At 41.9% G+C, this 18,270-nt stretch overlaps 1 protein-coding gene across 1 annotated transcript in view; it reads right to left on the bottom strand.

Moving 5' to 3' along the window:
• Window positions 1-18,270, bottom strand: part of carmil2 (capping protein regulator and myosin 1 linker 2) — a 72,976-nt gene that overhangs the window by 52,585 nt on the left and 2,121 nt on the right. The window contains exons 2-13 of the mRNA XM_066685443.1: window positions 15,746-15,867; window positions 12,912-13,003; window positions 11,954-12,024; window positions 11,791-11,864; window positions 11,592-11,667; window positions 3,798-3,886; window positions 3,339-3,433; window positions 3,134-3,220; window positions 2,439-2,548; window positions 2,233-2,310; window positions 1,597-1,673; window positions 1,297-1,401 (exon numbers count right to left, since the gene is read on the bottom strand). Coding sequence (XP_066541540.1) covers window positions 1,297-1,401; window positions 1,597-1,673; window positions 2,233-2,310; window positions 2,439-2,548; window positions 3,134-3,220; window positions 3,339-3,433; window positions 3,798-3,886; window positions 11,592-11,667; window positions 11,791-11,864; window positions 11,954-12,024; window positions 12,912-13,003; window positions 15,746-15,825 — 1,034 coding nt within the window. The 5' untranslated portion in view covers window positions 15,826-15,867. The remainder of the gene's footprint in view (window positions 1-1,296; window positions 1,402-1,596; window positions 1,674-2,232; window positions 2,311-2,438; window positions 2,549-3,133; window positions 3,221-3,338; window positions 3,434-3,797; window positions 3,887-11,591; window positions 11,668-11,790; window positions 11,865-11,953; window positions 12,025-12,911; window positions 13,004-15,745; window positions 15,868-18,270) is intronic.

The following is an 18,270-nucleotide window of genomic DNA, read 5'->3' as shown; positions in this document are numbered from 1 at the left end:
TAAATAGTGACAAGACAAGAACTCTTGCTGATTGGTTCCAAATCAATTCTCCAAAAAGTTGGTTCCCTGTCTCTCTATTGATAATTCATGTGTATCTCCCTCTTCCACGGTTCGTAATCCGGGTGTTATCCTCGACACAACTCTTTCACTTGGTGCCCACATCAGTTCATTCATTCATTGTCTGTAATCCTTATCCAGTTCAGGGTCGCGGTGGGTCCAGAGCCTACCTGGAATCATTGGGCGCAAGGCGGGAATACACCCTGGAGGGGGCGCCAGTCCTTCACAGGGCAACACACACACACACACACACACACACACACACACGGACACTTTTGAGTCGCCAATCCACCTACCAACATGTGTATTTTTGGACTGTGGGAGGAAACCGGAGCACCCGGAGGAAACCCACACAGACACAGGGAGAACACACCACACTCCTCACAGACAGTCACCCGGAGGAAACCCACGCAGACACAGAGAGAACACACCACACTCCTCACAGACAGTCACCCGGAGGACACCCACACAGACACAGGGAGAACACACCACACTCCTCACAGACAGTCACCCGGAGGAAACCCACGCAGACACAGAGAGAACACACCACACTCCTCACAGACAGTCACCCGGAGGACACCCACACAGACACAGGGAGTACACACCACACTCCTCACAGACAGTCACCCGGAGGACACCCACACAGACACAGGGAGAACACACCACACTCCTCACAAACAGTCACCCGGAGGACACCCACACAGACACAGGGAGAACACACCACACTCCTCACAGACAGTCACCCGGAGGAAACCCACGCAGACACAGAGAGAACACACCACACTCCTCACAGACAGTCACCCGGAGGAAACCCACGCAGACACAGGGAGAACACACCACACTCCTCACAGACAGTCACCCGGAGGAAACCCACACAGACACAGGGAGAACACACCACACTCCTCACAGACAGTCACCCGGAGGAAACCCACACAGACACAGAGAGAACACACCACACTCCTCACAGACAGTCACCCGAAGTGGGAATCGAACCCACAAACTCTTGGACCCTAGGCCATAGACAACAATTATAGATTTTTTTGTTTTGGGTTTGTTTCCCAAAAATGTGTCTAACTCTGTATGATGTGGTGATTCTGTGATCAATGCATTGGTCTGCAATCTCCAATGGCAAGGCACCCTGGCAAGGACAGTGACCCAGTTCAGTGTGGATACTCAGGTGCGTTAAAATGAGGTCACAGTGAGATCTGCCCCCGTTATGACATGGTTGAGACGTGGTACCTGAGGGCTTCTGGAGGTAGTTTAGTGGCGGACAGTCCAACATACTTCAGCTTCATGCTCTTAGTGAAGAATTCTCTCACACTGCGTGTCACCTCCCGGAACTTCCTGCAACACACACACACACACATACACACACAAATAACCCACAAACAAACACACAGACATACACACACACTGCATTTAGAACAGGATCAGGTTTGTGATCAACAGTTTGATCCATAATCAAAAACATCAATTATAAGTGTGTTCATTAATTCATGGCCTTGTGATGAACAGTGTTTGTATCTGTGCTGAACATACCTGTGGGAGAACGCATTTCTGGAGAGGTTGAGGTAAGATAAGGTAGTGTAACATCCATTAGAGAGAGACACAAAGAGCTAGAGATAGTGAGTGAGTGAGTGAGAGAAAGAGAGAGAGAGAAAGAGAGAGAGAATGAGATATCAACACTTGACCTTGAAAATCATATGAACGCAAAATTCTGTTACACAGATCAGTCGAGTCCACTGTCTTCTGGCCACACAGGACCCCAACAGGTCCTGATTTGAGCAGTGGATCCTTCTCAGCTCTGCAGTAACACTGACGTGCTGGTGATGGTGTGTTAGTGTGTGTTTCACTGTCCACACTTACCTCATTGGTCCACCTTTTACATATAAAGTCAGAGACATCCTTAGTCACCTTGTAGTTCTTTATCAGTGCACAACACACACTAACACACCACCACCACGTCAGTGTCACTGCAGCGCTGAGGATGATCCACCACCACATCACACCTGCTCTGTGGGGGTCCTGAGCGCTGAGGAACAGAGTGTACAGTCTGTTATAGGTGGCGTCTGTAACTGTAAAAGTGCTCCCGTATGGTCACTGGAGCTGATGAAATTGAAAATGAATGCAGAATCTGAAAAGTGTGTATGAGCTGAAGGATCAGAGGTCACTCACAGCGTCTAGGGGACAGTCAGTGGAGCTAAGGTCCAGATGGGACACAACATTGTGAGCGCACAAGAAGCTGAAGAGACCCTGAAACACACACAAATCTTTCACAGATTTCTAGGCATCACACAAACACATTTTATACACACACACACACTCTGGCTTTTTTCTTTCACTCATACATATCGCATACTTTCACTCTCTCTCTCTCTCACCAAGGCTTCCTCTGTACCCAGGCATCCAGTGTTTCCACTCAGGTCCAGATGTGTCAGTGAACTGGAGAGAGGCTTGGTTTGATGGAGCACGCGCGCTACATTGCCCAGTCCTGTAAACAGAGAGACAGAAGTTGTGAGTGAAGTCATAAATGAAGAATGGAGATGAGTAAGATGAAGAGTACAGCAGGCTCACCTCAGAAAAACAACAGTTTCAACAGAAGTGTATTTTTACAGGTTTCTGGTAACAGGACTTTTATCAGACTTTAATCATGTCTTTAATGCCCAGGAATCTGTTGATTTTTAATATCTCCACTCAAGTGACTTGCCAAGAATTTTCAAAAAGTATCATTCAAAGCTGAGAGTGTAAGAAATACTGTGTACCTGACCGTATAAAGAAACCGTATAAAATAAACGTTATGCCTAGCTTACAGACATGTCTTAACAAGAACAGCCAACGACTGGTCAAGCTTATGTATTTAGACCAAATTAGCCTCTTGTCCAAGGTGACGCTACATTTCCAGCCTCCCTCCCGCTGTTGAAGCACATCCAGAAAATCGAACCCGCAACCTCCAGGTTCCAGGAGCTGTGTGACTGCGACACTAACCTGCTGCTCCACCGAGACATTCGTGTTTAGTGCAGATGTTGAGTAAATCACAGCACACTTTATTGCAGTAGAACAAAGAGGTCCAAGATACCTTTCGGAGACATAGAGACCTTGGAGAGGTAAAGCCGACTGAGTCCACGGGGCAGTTGTGGCAAAATCTGACTGAGAGATATCACACCTACAGAGAGAGAGAGACAGGAATAAGCAGGGAGCACGTGTGCCTGCCTCCAAAACACTTCGGTTCAGAATGGGGTTTGCATTTTAGCACCTAGATTAGAGAAAAGCTGCAGGGGCACCTTTGTCCTCTATGGGGTTGGCAGACAGGTTGATGACATGGAGTGCAGTGGCAGAATGATCACGAAGAGCACCGGCTATCTTTATAACAAAATCCCTGCAGCAAATCAGAGAAAGGGAGGTCAGATATCCCAAACAGAGCAGAATACTAAAACAGGGCAAATAAAGCTATGGGTTATGGGTAGGAAACCCACTGAAACTATTGTTGTGTTCATTAAAAAAATATTCAGACATCAAATCCTGTTCATAATTGGATGTTTACGCTGCCTGACAACTCAAGAACGACTAAGAGAGGAAAAGCTCTGGAATCCACAGAGGGCAGGGTCACATGATGACGCAATTTAATGTAATTTACTTTCATGTGACGACTCTTATCAAAATTTCATGAAGGACATCTTTTCATCTTTGATTCCCATCTTCACACTAAGTGGGTGCTGTAGCGGGAAACGGTTCACACTCACGCTTTGAGTCCGCCCGCCTCCAGGCACAACTCCTGGAGAGCCGTGGACCTGTTAATGAGGTAGACCACCTGCTCCTGCACATCTAGTGTCTACACACACACACACAGGGGAAACAGAAACAGAGGCATGTATATTAAAGACAAACAGGTAGCTTGAAGACAGCAAGAATATGGTACCTCAGTTGATTCATAACGGCAAAAATGCCGTTTGTGTTGGAATGCAGAATATTGTACTACAACTGTGTATAGATCACTTTTTTTTTAGCTCTGAGTTTTAGCTAATACTCCGGCAGTCACACACAAATCCATCAACCTAGGAGTGCAAGACTAGTGCTGCAATCAAGTGAAAGGCGGTTGGTGGATTCCTCTAAGGGAGAACACACCACACTCCTCACAGACAGTCACCCGGAGGAAACCCACGCAGACACAGGGAGAACACACCACACTCCTCACAGACAGTCACCCGGAGGAAACCCACGCAGACACAGGAAGAACACACCACACTCGTCACAGACAGTCACCCGGAGGAATCCCATGCAGACACAGAGAGAACACACCACACTCCTCACAGGCAGTCACCCGGAGGGTTAGAGTTATTATTTTTATACTGCTAGCTGGTAATGATTTACAAATGAATAACGCTAACTAGCAAGTTGTTTAACATCTCTGCCTCTGTTTTAACACTTACTCTACTGCTAATGCTTATCTGAGGCTTTAAGTAGGAGAGTACAAAGAAATCTGTTTCACCGTTTAAGTTTCAAATACGGAATCTGAGGAAGTGACAGTGAGGGCTAGTGTCATGATTGATGAGGAAAAATGAGGAACCCCACACAGTGCAGGTGTTTTAGATAAGACCGTTCACATTTAGTTTTTAACAAGCCCAGGATGTTTCTATGGCGTTTGTTAGGTAATCCAGTGAGTAACAGTGAGTAAAGGCTACTGTGGTGAAGGACATCTACCAGAGAAATGTAGAATTTCCAGGTTTCTGGTGTTAATTTGCCACACTCTTCAATTAGCAGATTAAAGCCATGGTAGTTAGTTCTGTGTGTTTCCACAGCTGGATCAGGCAGACAGTAAGCTTATGGTCACCTAACTAACAAGCTACAGCTGTAGTAATAATAAGTGAATGGATCAAATGGTGCTGTGTAAGTTTAGTGGCTTTTTAAACAAAAATGACTACAGTATGTTTGAGCTTTGGATTACAGATGACCCTTCAGGAGAGCCAGGTTCCTGCACAGATACTGAAGTCATCATACACCTGTGTTGCAGGGAAGGCTTTTGACAATCACCCCATTGCTCTGCTTTAGCAGAGTGCCCATTACAGCACCATGGGTTTACAAACAGCCTGCTTCACCTGTATCCTGCGTCAACACCTTGCAAACTTGGCACAGGACACAGTCTCAGGTAAAACTCATTAAGGGCAGCATCATTTCATTTTTTAAGGTTCATTCAGTATTCTCATACCAGTCTACTCAGTCCTCACTCATTCCTGTGTGGTTCCCAATCTCACCTCCCTGTCCTGATTTAATCTCCCCTGTTTTCAAGGATCCTCTGGGAGCAAAATCAGGATTGGGAGGTGAGATTGGGCACCACACTGACACAAAACAATCCCACTTATGTGCTTGGTTGAGGCTGTTCCTGATTTTGGTTGATGCTGCTGTAATTTTCTTTGAAATGATATCAGTCGCCCGGTATTTTACCGCGGTTTATCATAAAGCCGCTAACCGTTTCATGTCTATATGTGGGTGGGCTAATCTACCAGAGTGAGAGGCTAATTTCCCCCTAGACTTGACTAGCTGAAACACCACCAAAGGTCAAAGCCGTGATCTCACTGGCAGCTGCACCTCTCAGGAGCATGTTTCTGCTGTACCCTGTTTATGTTCTGTAGCTTTGCACTGGAACTATGAGGCTAATAAGGCTATGGTATGACTTGCAGTAAGAAATATATATTTACAAACCAATGTAGCAGCCTGAATATAGTGCAATATTTTACAACATCATCACTTTAAGCTCAGCTGGGGTACAGTGCCAGTCTTTTGAACTTAGCCCCAGTTAAATACAAATATATATCTACAACAACCAGAGCTCGCCACTGTACAAATATTTAATTTTCTTCATGAAAAATGAGCACATTCCCATTTCCCTTCACACACTTCACAGTCAAACTATCAGTCAAAGCTATTTACAACTGACCAAACCCCGAACTGAACTTTCCAAGCTGTGGCTGCAATGAACTTGAATTTCCCCTGGGGAGGGAGTGAGTGAGTGAGTGAGTGAGTGAGTGAGTGAGTGAGTGTGTGAGTGTGTGTGTGTGTGTGTGTGTGTGTGTGTATCTATCTATGGGAAGCCGTTCAGGAAATAATTATAATGTACTTTGTACATATATATTGGTTTATGGAGAAACTACTTGGTTTAATGGCACATACATTGGTTTTAAACTGTTGGTTTGTATTTATCGGTTTGTGAGTATATATTGGATTATCAGTTTATACATTGGTTTCCTAGCATATATATTGGTTTGTATGTATTGGTTTGTTGGTATATATATTGGACTCTCAGTACATACATTGGTTTATTAGCATATACATTGGTTTCTTGGCATATATATTGGTTTGTGTGTATATATATTGGTTTGTGGGTATATATATCGGATTACCAGTACATACATTGGTTTTCCAGCGTATATATTGGTTTGTGTATATCGGTTTGTTGGTATATACATTGGTTTGTGGGCGCATATATTGGTTTGTTTATATCGGTTTGTGGGCATATATCGGTTTGTGGGCGCATATATTGGTTTGTGGGCGCGTATATTGGCTTGTTTATATTGGTTTGTGGGCATATATTGGTTTGTGGGCGCGTATATTGGCTTGTTTATATCGGTTTGTGGGCATATATCGGTTTGTGGGCGCATATATTGGTTTGTTTATATCGGTTTGTGGGCATATATCGGTTTGTGGGCACATATATTGGTTTGTGGGGGCGTATATTGGCTTGTTTATATCGGTTTGTGGGCATATATATTGGTTTGTGGGCACATATATTGGTTTGTTTATATCGGTTTGTGGGCATATATCGGTTTGTGGGCGCATATATTGGTTTGTTTATATCGGTTTGTGGGCATATATCGGTTTGTGGGCGCATATATTGGTTTGTGGGCGTGTATATTGGCTTGTTTATATCGGTTTGTGGGCATATATCGGTTTGTGGGCACATATATCGGTTTGTGGGCGCGTATATTGGTTTGTGGGGGCGTATATTGGCTTGTTTATATCGGTTTGTGGGCATATATCGGTTTGTGGGCACATATATCGGTTTGTGGGCGCATATATTGGTTTGTGGGGGCGTATATTGGCTTGTTTATATCGGTTTATGGGCATATATTGGTTTGTGGGCGCATATATTGATTTGTGGGCATATATATTGGTTTGTGTATATCGGTTTGTGGGCATATATCGGTTTGTGGGCATATATCGGTTTGTGGGCACATATATCGGTTTGTGGGCGCATATATTGGTTTGTGGGGGCGTATATTGGCTTGTTTATATCGGTTTGTGGGCATATATTGGTTTGTGGGCGCATATATTGATTTGTGGGCATATATATTGGTTTGTGTATATCGGTTTGTGGGCATATATTGGTTTGTGGGCATGTATTGGTTTGTGGGCGTGTATAACGGTTTGTGGGCGTGTATTTTGGTTTGTTTATATCGGTTTGTGGGCGCATATATATAGGTTTGTTTATATCGGTTTGTGGGCGCATATATATTGGTTTGTTTATACCGGTTTGTGGGCATATATATTGGATTCTGTGCTACATGGTAGAAATTTGCCGCTCAGTGCTGTTCAGCGAGTAGCCTGTTTTGATTGTGCTGCGCGATTTTAATGAACCTCAGTTTGGACAAACTTTTGACATATTCCAAATAAAACCGAGTGGCCCGGTGACGGAGCTCCGCGATTATAAATACTAAATAAAGGTCATAATAAACATAACAAAGCTCAGACTAGCCGATTGGATTACGTTCTACAACAATGTGTTTTCTACGACGCTGAAGTTAGCTCCTGATTCGCAGAGCCGCGGTGAACGAAAGGGACTGTTCGATGTGTACATAATGCTGCGCACATTGCTTTTAACGCTTCATGGACTAATGAATAGCGCTAAATACAAGAAGTAACAAACTGTTTACCCTCACAACACACAAAACAAGCCATAAACATGTACGACATCTTTTCTTTGTTCTTTTACACAATTGACAATTATTTTGTTTATGTAATACTAAAGGTCTCTGCAGTTTAAAATACTTTTAAGAATTTTTATACATTATAAAACAAATAAGTAGTAGGTATGTTAAACACATGTTTAAATATGGCATATTGAGCAATTATGTACAAAAAAAAAAAAATAATAAAAAATATGAGGCTGAGTTTCTGGAGGGACTGTGAGGTTCTTAATCACCTTGGGCCAGCACAACTACACATCCTAGGACAATTTCCCCCTGTAAGGAAAACATGGATTTAGCCTGGCCCGACCGAAATGATTTCATACTTTAAAACTTTAAAATTCCCTCCAGAATCTCAGTTTCACATTCATTTTGTTTTTTGGTGCACAATTGCTTAATATGCAATGTTTCCAGATTAAAATTAAAGTATCATATAAACAAACCAAACGTCGATTGAGTAAAGGAACAAAGAAAAGATGTCGTACATGTTTATGGCTTGTTTTGTGTGTTGTGAGGGTAAACAGTTTGTTACTTCCTGTATTTAGCGCTATTCATTAGTCCATGAAGCGTTAAAAGCAATGTGCGCAGCATTATGTACACATCGAACAGTCCCTTTCGTTCACCGCGGCTCTGCGAATCAGGAGCTAACTTCAGCGTCGTAGAAAACACATTGTTGTAGAACGTAATCCAATCGGCTAGTCTGAGCTTTGTTATCTTTGTTATGACCTTTATTTAGTATTTATAATCGCGGAGCTCGGTCACCGGGCCACTCGGTTTTATTTGGAATATGTCATAACTTTGTCCAAACTGAGGTTCATTAAAATCGCGCAGCACAATCAAAACAGGCTACTCGCTGAACAGCACTGAGCGGCAAATTTCTACCATGCAGCACAGAATCCAATATATATGCCCACAAACCGGTATAAACAAACCAAAATACACGCCCACAAACCAATACACGCCCACAAACCGATATATGCCCACAAACCGATATATGCCCACAAACCGATATATGCCCACAAACCGATATATGCCCACAAACCGATATAAACAAACCAATATATGCGCCCACAAACCGATATATGCCCACAAACCGATATAAACAAGCCAATATATGCGCCCACAAACCGATATATGCGCCCACAAACCGATATATGCCCACAAACCGATATATGCCCACAAACCGATATAAACAAACCAATATATGCGCCCACAAACCGATATATGCCCACAAACCGATATAAACAAGCCAATATACGCGCCCACAAACCAATATATCCGCCCACAAACCGATATATGCCCACAAACCGATATAAACAAACCAATATATGCGCCCACAAACCGATATAAACAAACCAATATATGCGCCCACAAACCGATATATGCCCACAAACCGATATAAACAAACCAATATATGCGCCCACAAACCGATATATGCCCACAAACCGATATAAACAAACCAATATATGCGCCCACAAACCGATATATGCCCACAAACCGATATAAACAAACCAATATATTCGCCCACAAACCAATGTATATACCAACAAACCGATATACACAAACCAATATATACGCTGGAAAACCAATGTATGTACTGGTAATCCGATATATATACCCACAAACCAATATATATACACACAAACCAATATATATGCCAAGAAACCAATGTATATGCTAATAAACCAATGTATGTACTGAGAGTCCAATATATATACCAACAAACCAATACATACAAACCAATATATATGCTAGGAAACCAATGTATAAACTGATAATCCAATATATACTCACAAACCGATAAATACAAACCAACAGTTTAAAACCAATGTATGTGCCATTAAACCAAGTAGTTTCTCCATAAACCAATATATATGTACAAAGTACATTATAATTATTTCCTGAACGGCTTCCCATATCTATCTATCTATCTATCTACCTTAACTGAACTTCTAGAGAAGCAGAGAAAATCTGACTCTCTCACACACACACACCCACACACACACACACACACGTAGCTTTCATGTTTTCAAGGGACATTACGTAGACTTCCATTCATGTTGTGGAGACTTTAACTGACCTTAAGCATCTTTAAAGTATCTCTAAATCTACCCACATCAGGAATGGGAAGCTTTATAAATACGTCCCTCCGTTCAAACCCAGTCCCTTACTCAGACTTTACCCTGGAGACTCTTTGTTACATAATGTCTCACTAAAAGATAATATCATTATTTTTTTTTAAATTCTAAAAAAGTTGATTTGTTCATAACAATTTTTACATTTCAAAATTAATTACTTAGGAGTAATAACATATTATTTTACGTTTTTTTGCTGTTAAAATTAATGTATTACCATCTGCAGGAATTGATTACATAAAATACATTAAATGTTTTTTGTGCTAACTAATCATTTTACACACACACACACACACACACACACACTGAGAGAGAGAGCGAGCTCCTGTTTTATCGCACATGTTTGATCCACGAGCTGTTACAGTGTGAGTTTTCTCTAATAATTAGCTTCTGTGTCTGATGCTAAAGCAAATTAAGGGCCTCAAATTCAAAAACCATCAAAACTACACTGAGATATTATAATTAAATAAATACGAACGGGTTCCTCTCACCTGTTTGTCACGCACACTACATTTATCCCCCTCCCAAGAATACAAGGAAGTTCTAGCATTTTAATATTATTGCTGTGATTACATTTTTTTATTGACATATATATTTGATATATATAATTCAACTTTGTTGATCTAACGATGATTATTTTATTTTATATTAAAATATCCATTACTAAAAACTTCAGTTCTAAGGGACAATGTGAATAATGACGATTAATTTCAGCAAATGGTGCGATTAATTGGTTAATTTTTGTAATCGATCAATAGCCCTGTTTTTAATGTAAGAGAATTTTTGGTTTTAAAACTCATACTTACTTTGAGCATGTATCTGGTGTCATGAATATACGCCTGGCATTTGTAACAAACAAAAAGAAAAAAGGAAACCACAAGAACAATGACAGGAGACGGGGAACTAACTGAACAACTTTGGTCTTAGATAAGAATTGTTTGAGGTTGAAGCTAAAATTCTCCTGCTACAACAATGTAATCGTGTCACGTGACTTAGTGTCACATGAAGATAAACTGCTCTTATTGTTGTTTTCAACAGAAGTGCTGAAAATGTATGCTTTGGAAAACGTAATATATTAACTGCTGTAATGCCTTTTCTTGACTAGAGTTCGCTTCTGTTCACTGGCTACCAGTGATATTTAGAACTGAATTCAAGTTACTGGTGTTTTAGATGGTGCCTTAGTGCATATCTGTGAATTGTTAGCGCCATTTAAGGGGTTGAGACCCTTCTGTTGAATTCTTAAATAGCTCTTTCTATTGGTGTCTCTCACTCACATCTTCATAATTAACCATAGACGATTAAACCATAAAAACGTATTACAGTAGATTTTAACTAACTAATAGCTAATGATCTATTTATATGTGCATTTTTCTAAGCAACTGTTAAAATAAAATGTAATAATCACATTTTGTTTCCCAGTGAGAAGAGTGCCCAGACTTACCAACTTTAAGTCCTTGCTGCAGATCTTAGTGAACCACTGGTTGAAGGAAAGGGCACCTATAGCCAACGCTAAATCTCTGAATGAAAAGAGGATACAATTATAAATTAATTCTTTACCCAACCGTGAAGATAAACCAATATAGTATATATATATATAGTTTGTCTTGAGACACTCCATAATAAGAAAAACAGCAAGTCACCTGTTTTCCAAATGACTGAAGTCAACGAGGTTGAACTCCCGACAATTCTGAACGTGGTAAATATTGTCTACGTCCTACAGCAAAAAAACAACAAGAGTCGTCAAAAAGTTGGATTGCAAACGGGCATTATATATATCCACAATACACATAGTGACAATCTCACCCACTGAACCTCCTCGCGGACTGGGAACTCGTTGTAATCGCACAGCGCCGCATAAGTGTCTGAGAAACCCCCTGCACCAATCGCCCAAGAACACACAGAAGACAATTAAAATGTTTACATCGGTCCTACACTGAGAAACAGCAAAGCAGTTACTACAACTTCAGTTCACATGATTTTCCCCAAACCACACATCAACACGTTGTTGACGAGGGGTTTCGTCATTTCAGATAAACTTACATGTAGCATTTCTGGCATTGGAGGCATTGTAGTAACCTTGTACACAAATTAGTTCAGACTCTCCTGGTTTATGGAAAAGCTCCACAACCACCACAGCTTCTTTCCCTCGATTGGCATTACTTTTGTACCATGGTCTATCAGAGTTCATACATATTTTACACTAGTTCATCTTCTGTTTATAAACTGCTGCTTTAACCTGTGAACACGTTTAATGCCCGACTGTGTTCTGTCTTTTAGTCTTGTGTTGTTAGTGTCATGTGAGGTGTGTATGTATTGTAATGTTTATTATGTGGTATTTTGAAGGTATATTATCCACTCATTTCACAATGACATGTGTCTGCGCTTTGTACAATGTGCAGTTGTTGCGTGCCATGGGTTATATTTTATTGAGTACTGGTTTTAAACCCGTATGTTAAATTGTAGGTCATATGGACCTGCTTATACTCATTTCTGCTATTTTCTGATGCTATTTCCAGATAACACCATGCTATACGTTGCAAAAACCACCATAGCAAGTCAATTTATGATTAATCTGCAAGATCCGCGATGAGTGTGTGACGATGGCATGTTGTGAATGTTGTGAAGTTAGCCTTCGCTCCGGTGAGAACATTTCAGAAACCAGATATGTTTTGACTGCCCAACTGTTTTGGAAAAATACACAGACGTAGCTGTGTAAACTAGATTTTGGTCACCGTCCACAGTGAAGAGGGATGCTACCCACCACAGGGAGCTCCATTCATCTGCTCCTCAACTCTGGTGCTCAGGGAATGCAACCTTTCCTGAAGCTCAGGAGGAACCTTCTTCAGAAGCTTCCTGAAAGAGAGAGAGAGGGAGAGAGAGCATGAGAGAGTGAGAGGGAGAGAGAGAGAGAGAGGGAGAGAGAGAGAGTGCGAGACAGAGAGAGAGTGAGAGTGAGAGAGAGTGAGTGAGGGACAGAGAGAGAGTGAGTGAGAGTGAGAGTGAGAGAGAGTGAGTGAGGGACAGAGAGAGAGTGAGAGAGAGTGAGAGAGAGAGAGAGTGAGTGAGGGACAGAGAGAGAGTGAGAGACAGAGAGAGAGTGAGAGAGCATGAGAGAGTGAGAGGGAGAGAGAGAGAGAGAGTGAGAGACAGAGAGAGAGTGAGAGAGAGTGAGTGAGGGACAGAGAGAGAGTGAGTGAGAGACAGAGAGAGTGAGAGAGAGAGTGAGAGAGAGAGTGAGAGCATGAGAGAGTGAGAGAGAGTGAGAGAGAGAGAGTGAGAGACAGAGAGAGAGAGAGAGAGAGAGGGAGAGAGAGAGAGCATGAGAGAGAGAGAGAGAGACAGAGAGAGAGAGAGAAAGAGACAGAGAGAGAGAGAGAGAGAGAGAGAGAGAGAGAGAGAGGGAGAGAGAGCATGAGAGAGTGAGGGAGAGAGAGAGAGTGCGAGACAGAGAGAGAGTGAGAGTGAGAGAGAGTGAGTGAGGGACAGAGAGAGAGTGAGTGAGAGTGAGAGAGAGTGAGTGAGGGACAGAGAGAGAGTGAGAGAGAGTGAGAGAGAGAGAGAGTGAGAGTGAGAGAGAGTGAGTGAGGGACAGAGAGAGAGTGAGTGAGAGTGAGAGACAGAGAGAGAGTGAGAGAGCATGAGAGAGTGAGAGGGAGAGAGAGAGAGAGAGAGTGAGAGACAGAGAGAGAGTGAGAGAGAGTGAGTGAGGGACAGAGAGAGAGTGAGTGAGAGACAGAGAGAGTGAGAGAGAGAGTGAGAGAGAGAGTGAGAGCATGAGAGAGTGAGAGAGAGTGAGAGAGAGAGAGTGAGAGACAGAGAGAGTGAGAGAGAGAGTGAGAGAGAGAGCATGAGAGAGCATGAGAGAGAGAGAGAGAGACAGAGAGAGAGAGAGAAAGAGACAGAGAGAGAGAGAGAGAGAGAGAGAGAGAGAGATATTATTGTCAAAAAACAACAACAAAAGATAACTCCTGGTCGAATGTGGAATTTTGCAGTTCCTGTATGACTCATTAACCACTGTTTATCAATGTGCCCCTGTTCCCTTGCTGTGGCTGCATTACAAAGATTCACACCCTTTAGATGCTCTTTACTAGGTTTGCTGACATTACACAGGCAGAGGTGCTGTTCTCTGTGCGGTTATTTAGTCTTATTCATGTCCAGCAGTGCCCCTGACACATACTCTCTGCTTCTTAAAGTTCAGAGTGGAGAAAGTGTTGAACTCTGGTCTTTAATGTCCGCTAAAACCCAGCAGTGTTTCAGTAAATCACAGGGTCTGAATCATTCATACAATGAGGCAGTAGGTGACGAGAAACTGGTCAAAGATGTTTGTTAGCAGACCTTACCATACGTCCACTTTACATTTATATTTAACGACTGATAAAGACATGTAATAAGAATAATTATTGAATTATAATGAATCATTTTACCAAATTTGCCCAAAACGTCCTCCTCCTATAATCCACTCATTTCACAGGATGAAGTGACGTATTATTGGCTTCATTAGGAAATGTAAACACAGTAATGTAAACACCTAACTAGCTCTTACTCTCTCTCTTTCTCCCTCTCTCTCACTCATTCACTCACACACTCACATACACACATCTTTCCCCCCAATGCCTGGTTTAATCCACACATTTCTCTCTTTATAAAGTTGTTGAAGCTGAATATGGAGGGGCTTTATTGTCTGAACTGTGAGCTGCACGCTGCAATTTTCTGAATTAAAACTCGTCCGAGCTTCGATGTGTTTGATGTCAATTCTCTCCCTGAAACATTAGCTTAACAAATTAAGACATTCTAATTATCATTAAAGCTACTCTGAAATGTTATAATAAAAGACGGTTTGTTGTGAATACCACTCTACGTGTTTATTTACCTCCCTTCCCAATAAACAAGGAAACACTAGCATTTTAATTGCGATTTCTATCACTGTATTTCAAGTTGCATTTATGAAAGGAGCTACACAATTAAAGTGTGTGTGCACTGTAAAATGAATGGTTGCTGTCCAATGAGAAACGTGTGTCCACAAAATAGCAACTTTACAGAAAAAGGAAAAACCTTCTTAACTTTAAATGGAAATGAATGTAAAAAGATTTCATTCAGAGTAATGTTTTTAATTTTGGAGCATTTCTATTGGTTCATTCATCCCCAACTTTTCACACAGTGACTATATGTATCTCATTACAATTATTAAATATTTACTTTGTGACAAGTTACTGAAATCTAGTTACTAGTACTTAATAAAGTTTGTTCATAAGATTTAGTGGTTTATATTTAGCTTTATTATTAAAAGAAAGTCCCAGAAGCCATCCCTGCAGTATGCACTTTGTTAATCGATGTAACAGGTGAGTAAGACTTGCTACAATTATAATGAGTATGCAATGATTCACTGGTGGGAATTCTCCCACTCACTTCAGTGGTTTGACCTTTTTTAAAGCTAATGTTGGTTTGTGTCTTTTCTCATGAGAGAAACATTCAAACCCTATCCTCTTGGAGACCCCTTGGCCATGTTTTTGAGAGCCCCACTCTTAATAAATAAAGGCCTGAGCCTCTCTGCTCTGTATGAGCCCCTCTATGAGCTGTGATTGGCTGGTCACTCACCCTGGGGTTGAATCCGGGAAGATTTTCTTGAGCGAGGCCGTCACATGACTGACCACGGCCTCCAGGTCCTCCACCGACATGAGGCTGAGAGAACAAATGTGCCTATCCGTTTCAATAGTCACCTGGAGCGCACACACACACACACACACACACACACACAGAAGAACGAGGGAGAGTAACACAGAGAGAGGCAGTAAATGTACCACTTCTTCAGCCGTGGTTGTCAGTGAAGTGCAGCGCACAGATAAACAGAGTAATGGAGATCACAGATACATTTCCTTAATGACAGAAACTAAGAGGATCAAACACAAACACTCCTCCTTCCTCAACCTGGCACACCATCACCCTGACACCACAAACCACCCCACACACACACACACACTAACAGTTCCTCTCTCATCATACTAATAATGACCTTAAAATGTGTTCTCTGTTTTTATGAATATACACCTGTCCTCGCAGCCACGGCGTCAGGAAATCAAATCACGATCAAATACCTTTCTTAACTGTCCACACACTTGGTCAAAACAGTAAACAAATGTAGAATAATAAGAAATCTATTAAAAGCTGCTGTAATTAACAAGTCACATTGACTCTTCGTAAAAATGATCATAAAGTCAGTTGTTAAAGGAATAAACAGATAGATAGATAGATAGATAGATACTTTATTGATCCCCAGGGGAAATTCAACATTAAACATCAAATTCACACAGTTTTAACCCCAAATGCATTTGACCAACACAGAAGTCTTAATACTAACTTCTCTTACGTTATCAGTGTAGCTCCAGGGCAAACTACAGAAACAGCAATCAAACAACAACAAGTGTTACTCGTGGCTGAATGGCCACTTCTGTTTTACAGGGGAAACTGTAAATGGATTTGCTCATTGAACCAGTCTTTCAATAGTTAAAACGGTCTGTGTCCAGTATCTGAGCGACAAAAACATGAGGAAGCGTGCGTTTATTAGAAATGTGCTCGGGCTGTTGGTAATCGATTGTAAAAACCACTTAGGAAGAAGTGAAAGGGATTTGTCGCCTCGCTTAAAGAGCTTCTTCCTCCAGTGAATCAGAGAGTTAACAGGAAAAAACAGCAGCATTCAAAGCAGCTGCAGGCTTCCTACCCTGAAGCAGAAGTGCTGCACACACACACACACACACACACAGGCTTAGGAACACCTACCTTGAGTCTACACTCATTGTTCATTTTATCAGCTCCACTGACATTCTCAGTGCTGCAGTGACACTGACGTGGTGGTGGTGTGTTAGTGTGTGTTGTGCTGGTGTAGAGTGGATCAGACACAGCAGTGCTCCTGGAGTTTTTAAACCCCTCAGAACAGTCCACCGACCAATAAACATCCAGCCGACAGCGTCCTGTGTCACTGATGAAGGACTAGAGGATGACCGACACACACTGAGTGGACACTGCTGTGTCTGATCCACTCGTACCAACGCAACACACACTAACACGCCACCTCCACGTCAGTGTCACAGCACTTGCTTGTCACACCTGCCCTGTGGGGGACTTGACCATTGAAGGGCAGGGTGAAATGGGGATAAGAAAGTATGCAGAGCAACCAATGGACTGCAGTCTGTAATTGTAGAACTACGAAGGGTCCTGAGATATTGGACTTTGAGAGTTCTTTAAATGTAAAGTGGATAACAAAAATAAAATGTATTATTATTATTATTATTAATAACAGCATTTACTGGGCATAAGGCCCAATTTCTCAAAAGGTCATGAAGGTCAAGGGTTTAGAAATGAAATGTATTTGAGATAAACATAGGGCCGTGTCCACCTTGGAGTTTAAAGCAGCAGAAAAGTCAGTGCATTGATCGTCGGGGTTTCAGTCTCCTTCCGGGACAGAGCCTCCATTTCTGTTGTTTGTCTTTTGTTTTCCGTTCAATAAAAATCTGGTTACTTTTCCAGCACTCCGGACGTCTATATTCTCTTCACACACCCTCACAACATCGCTGATTTAATCATCAGCTTCAGTCCAATACATCCATGATGTGCAACATTTTCACTGATACATGAACGAAAACGATATCTGTATCAAATTATATTAAAGTTATACTCTAAGGTAGTGCTGGGCGATGTGAGCGCGAATCAATATCACGATTTTACCACGATTACGATTAATGAAATATTATTTTGTTGTTGTGTTTGTGACCCTCACAGTTCAGTGACGAGGCCTGTGCTGTAATATGCTCCAGTGTTAAAGCTGGGATAGTTTCTCTAATGTCACTGGGAGCTTGGTCCTCTCTTGTTTTCTGAGCACTGTTTATATTCGGTGTGTGGTTGTGCTTTGGTTTTTCCTCAGAGTTTACATTTGACTTCTTTTTGTTCAGCGTTGTCTTAATTAAAGTCAAAACACAGCACATCCACATCTCAGACGCTGTGTGTTTGTTTGGTACGAGCCGCTCGGTCGGACTCTGTGTGTAGGTTCTCCTTCGTGTGGCAGATAGGGGGCAGAATCCCGTGACTACAGCTTGGTAGCGTGGTTTTAAAGAGACAGTACATGAACA

This window comes from Hoplias malabaricus, chromosome 11 (genome assembly GCF_029633855.1).
Source record: "Hoplias malabaricus isolate fHopMal1 chromosome 11, fHopMal1.hap1, whole genome shotgun sequence".
Classification (NCBI taxonomy): Eukaryota; Metazoa; Chordata; class Actinopteri; order Characiformes; family Erythrinidae; genus Hoplias; species Hoplias malabaricus.
The sequence above is the reverse complement of the archived record's forward strand: the minus strand, read 5'-3'. Positions and strand labels throughout refer to the sequence as shown.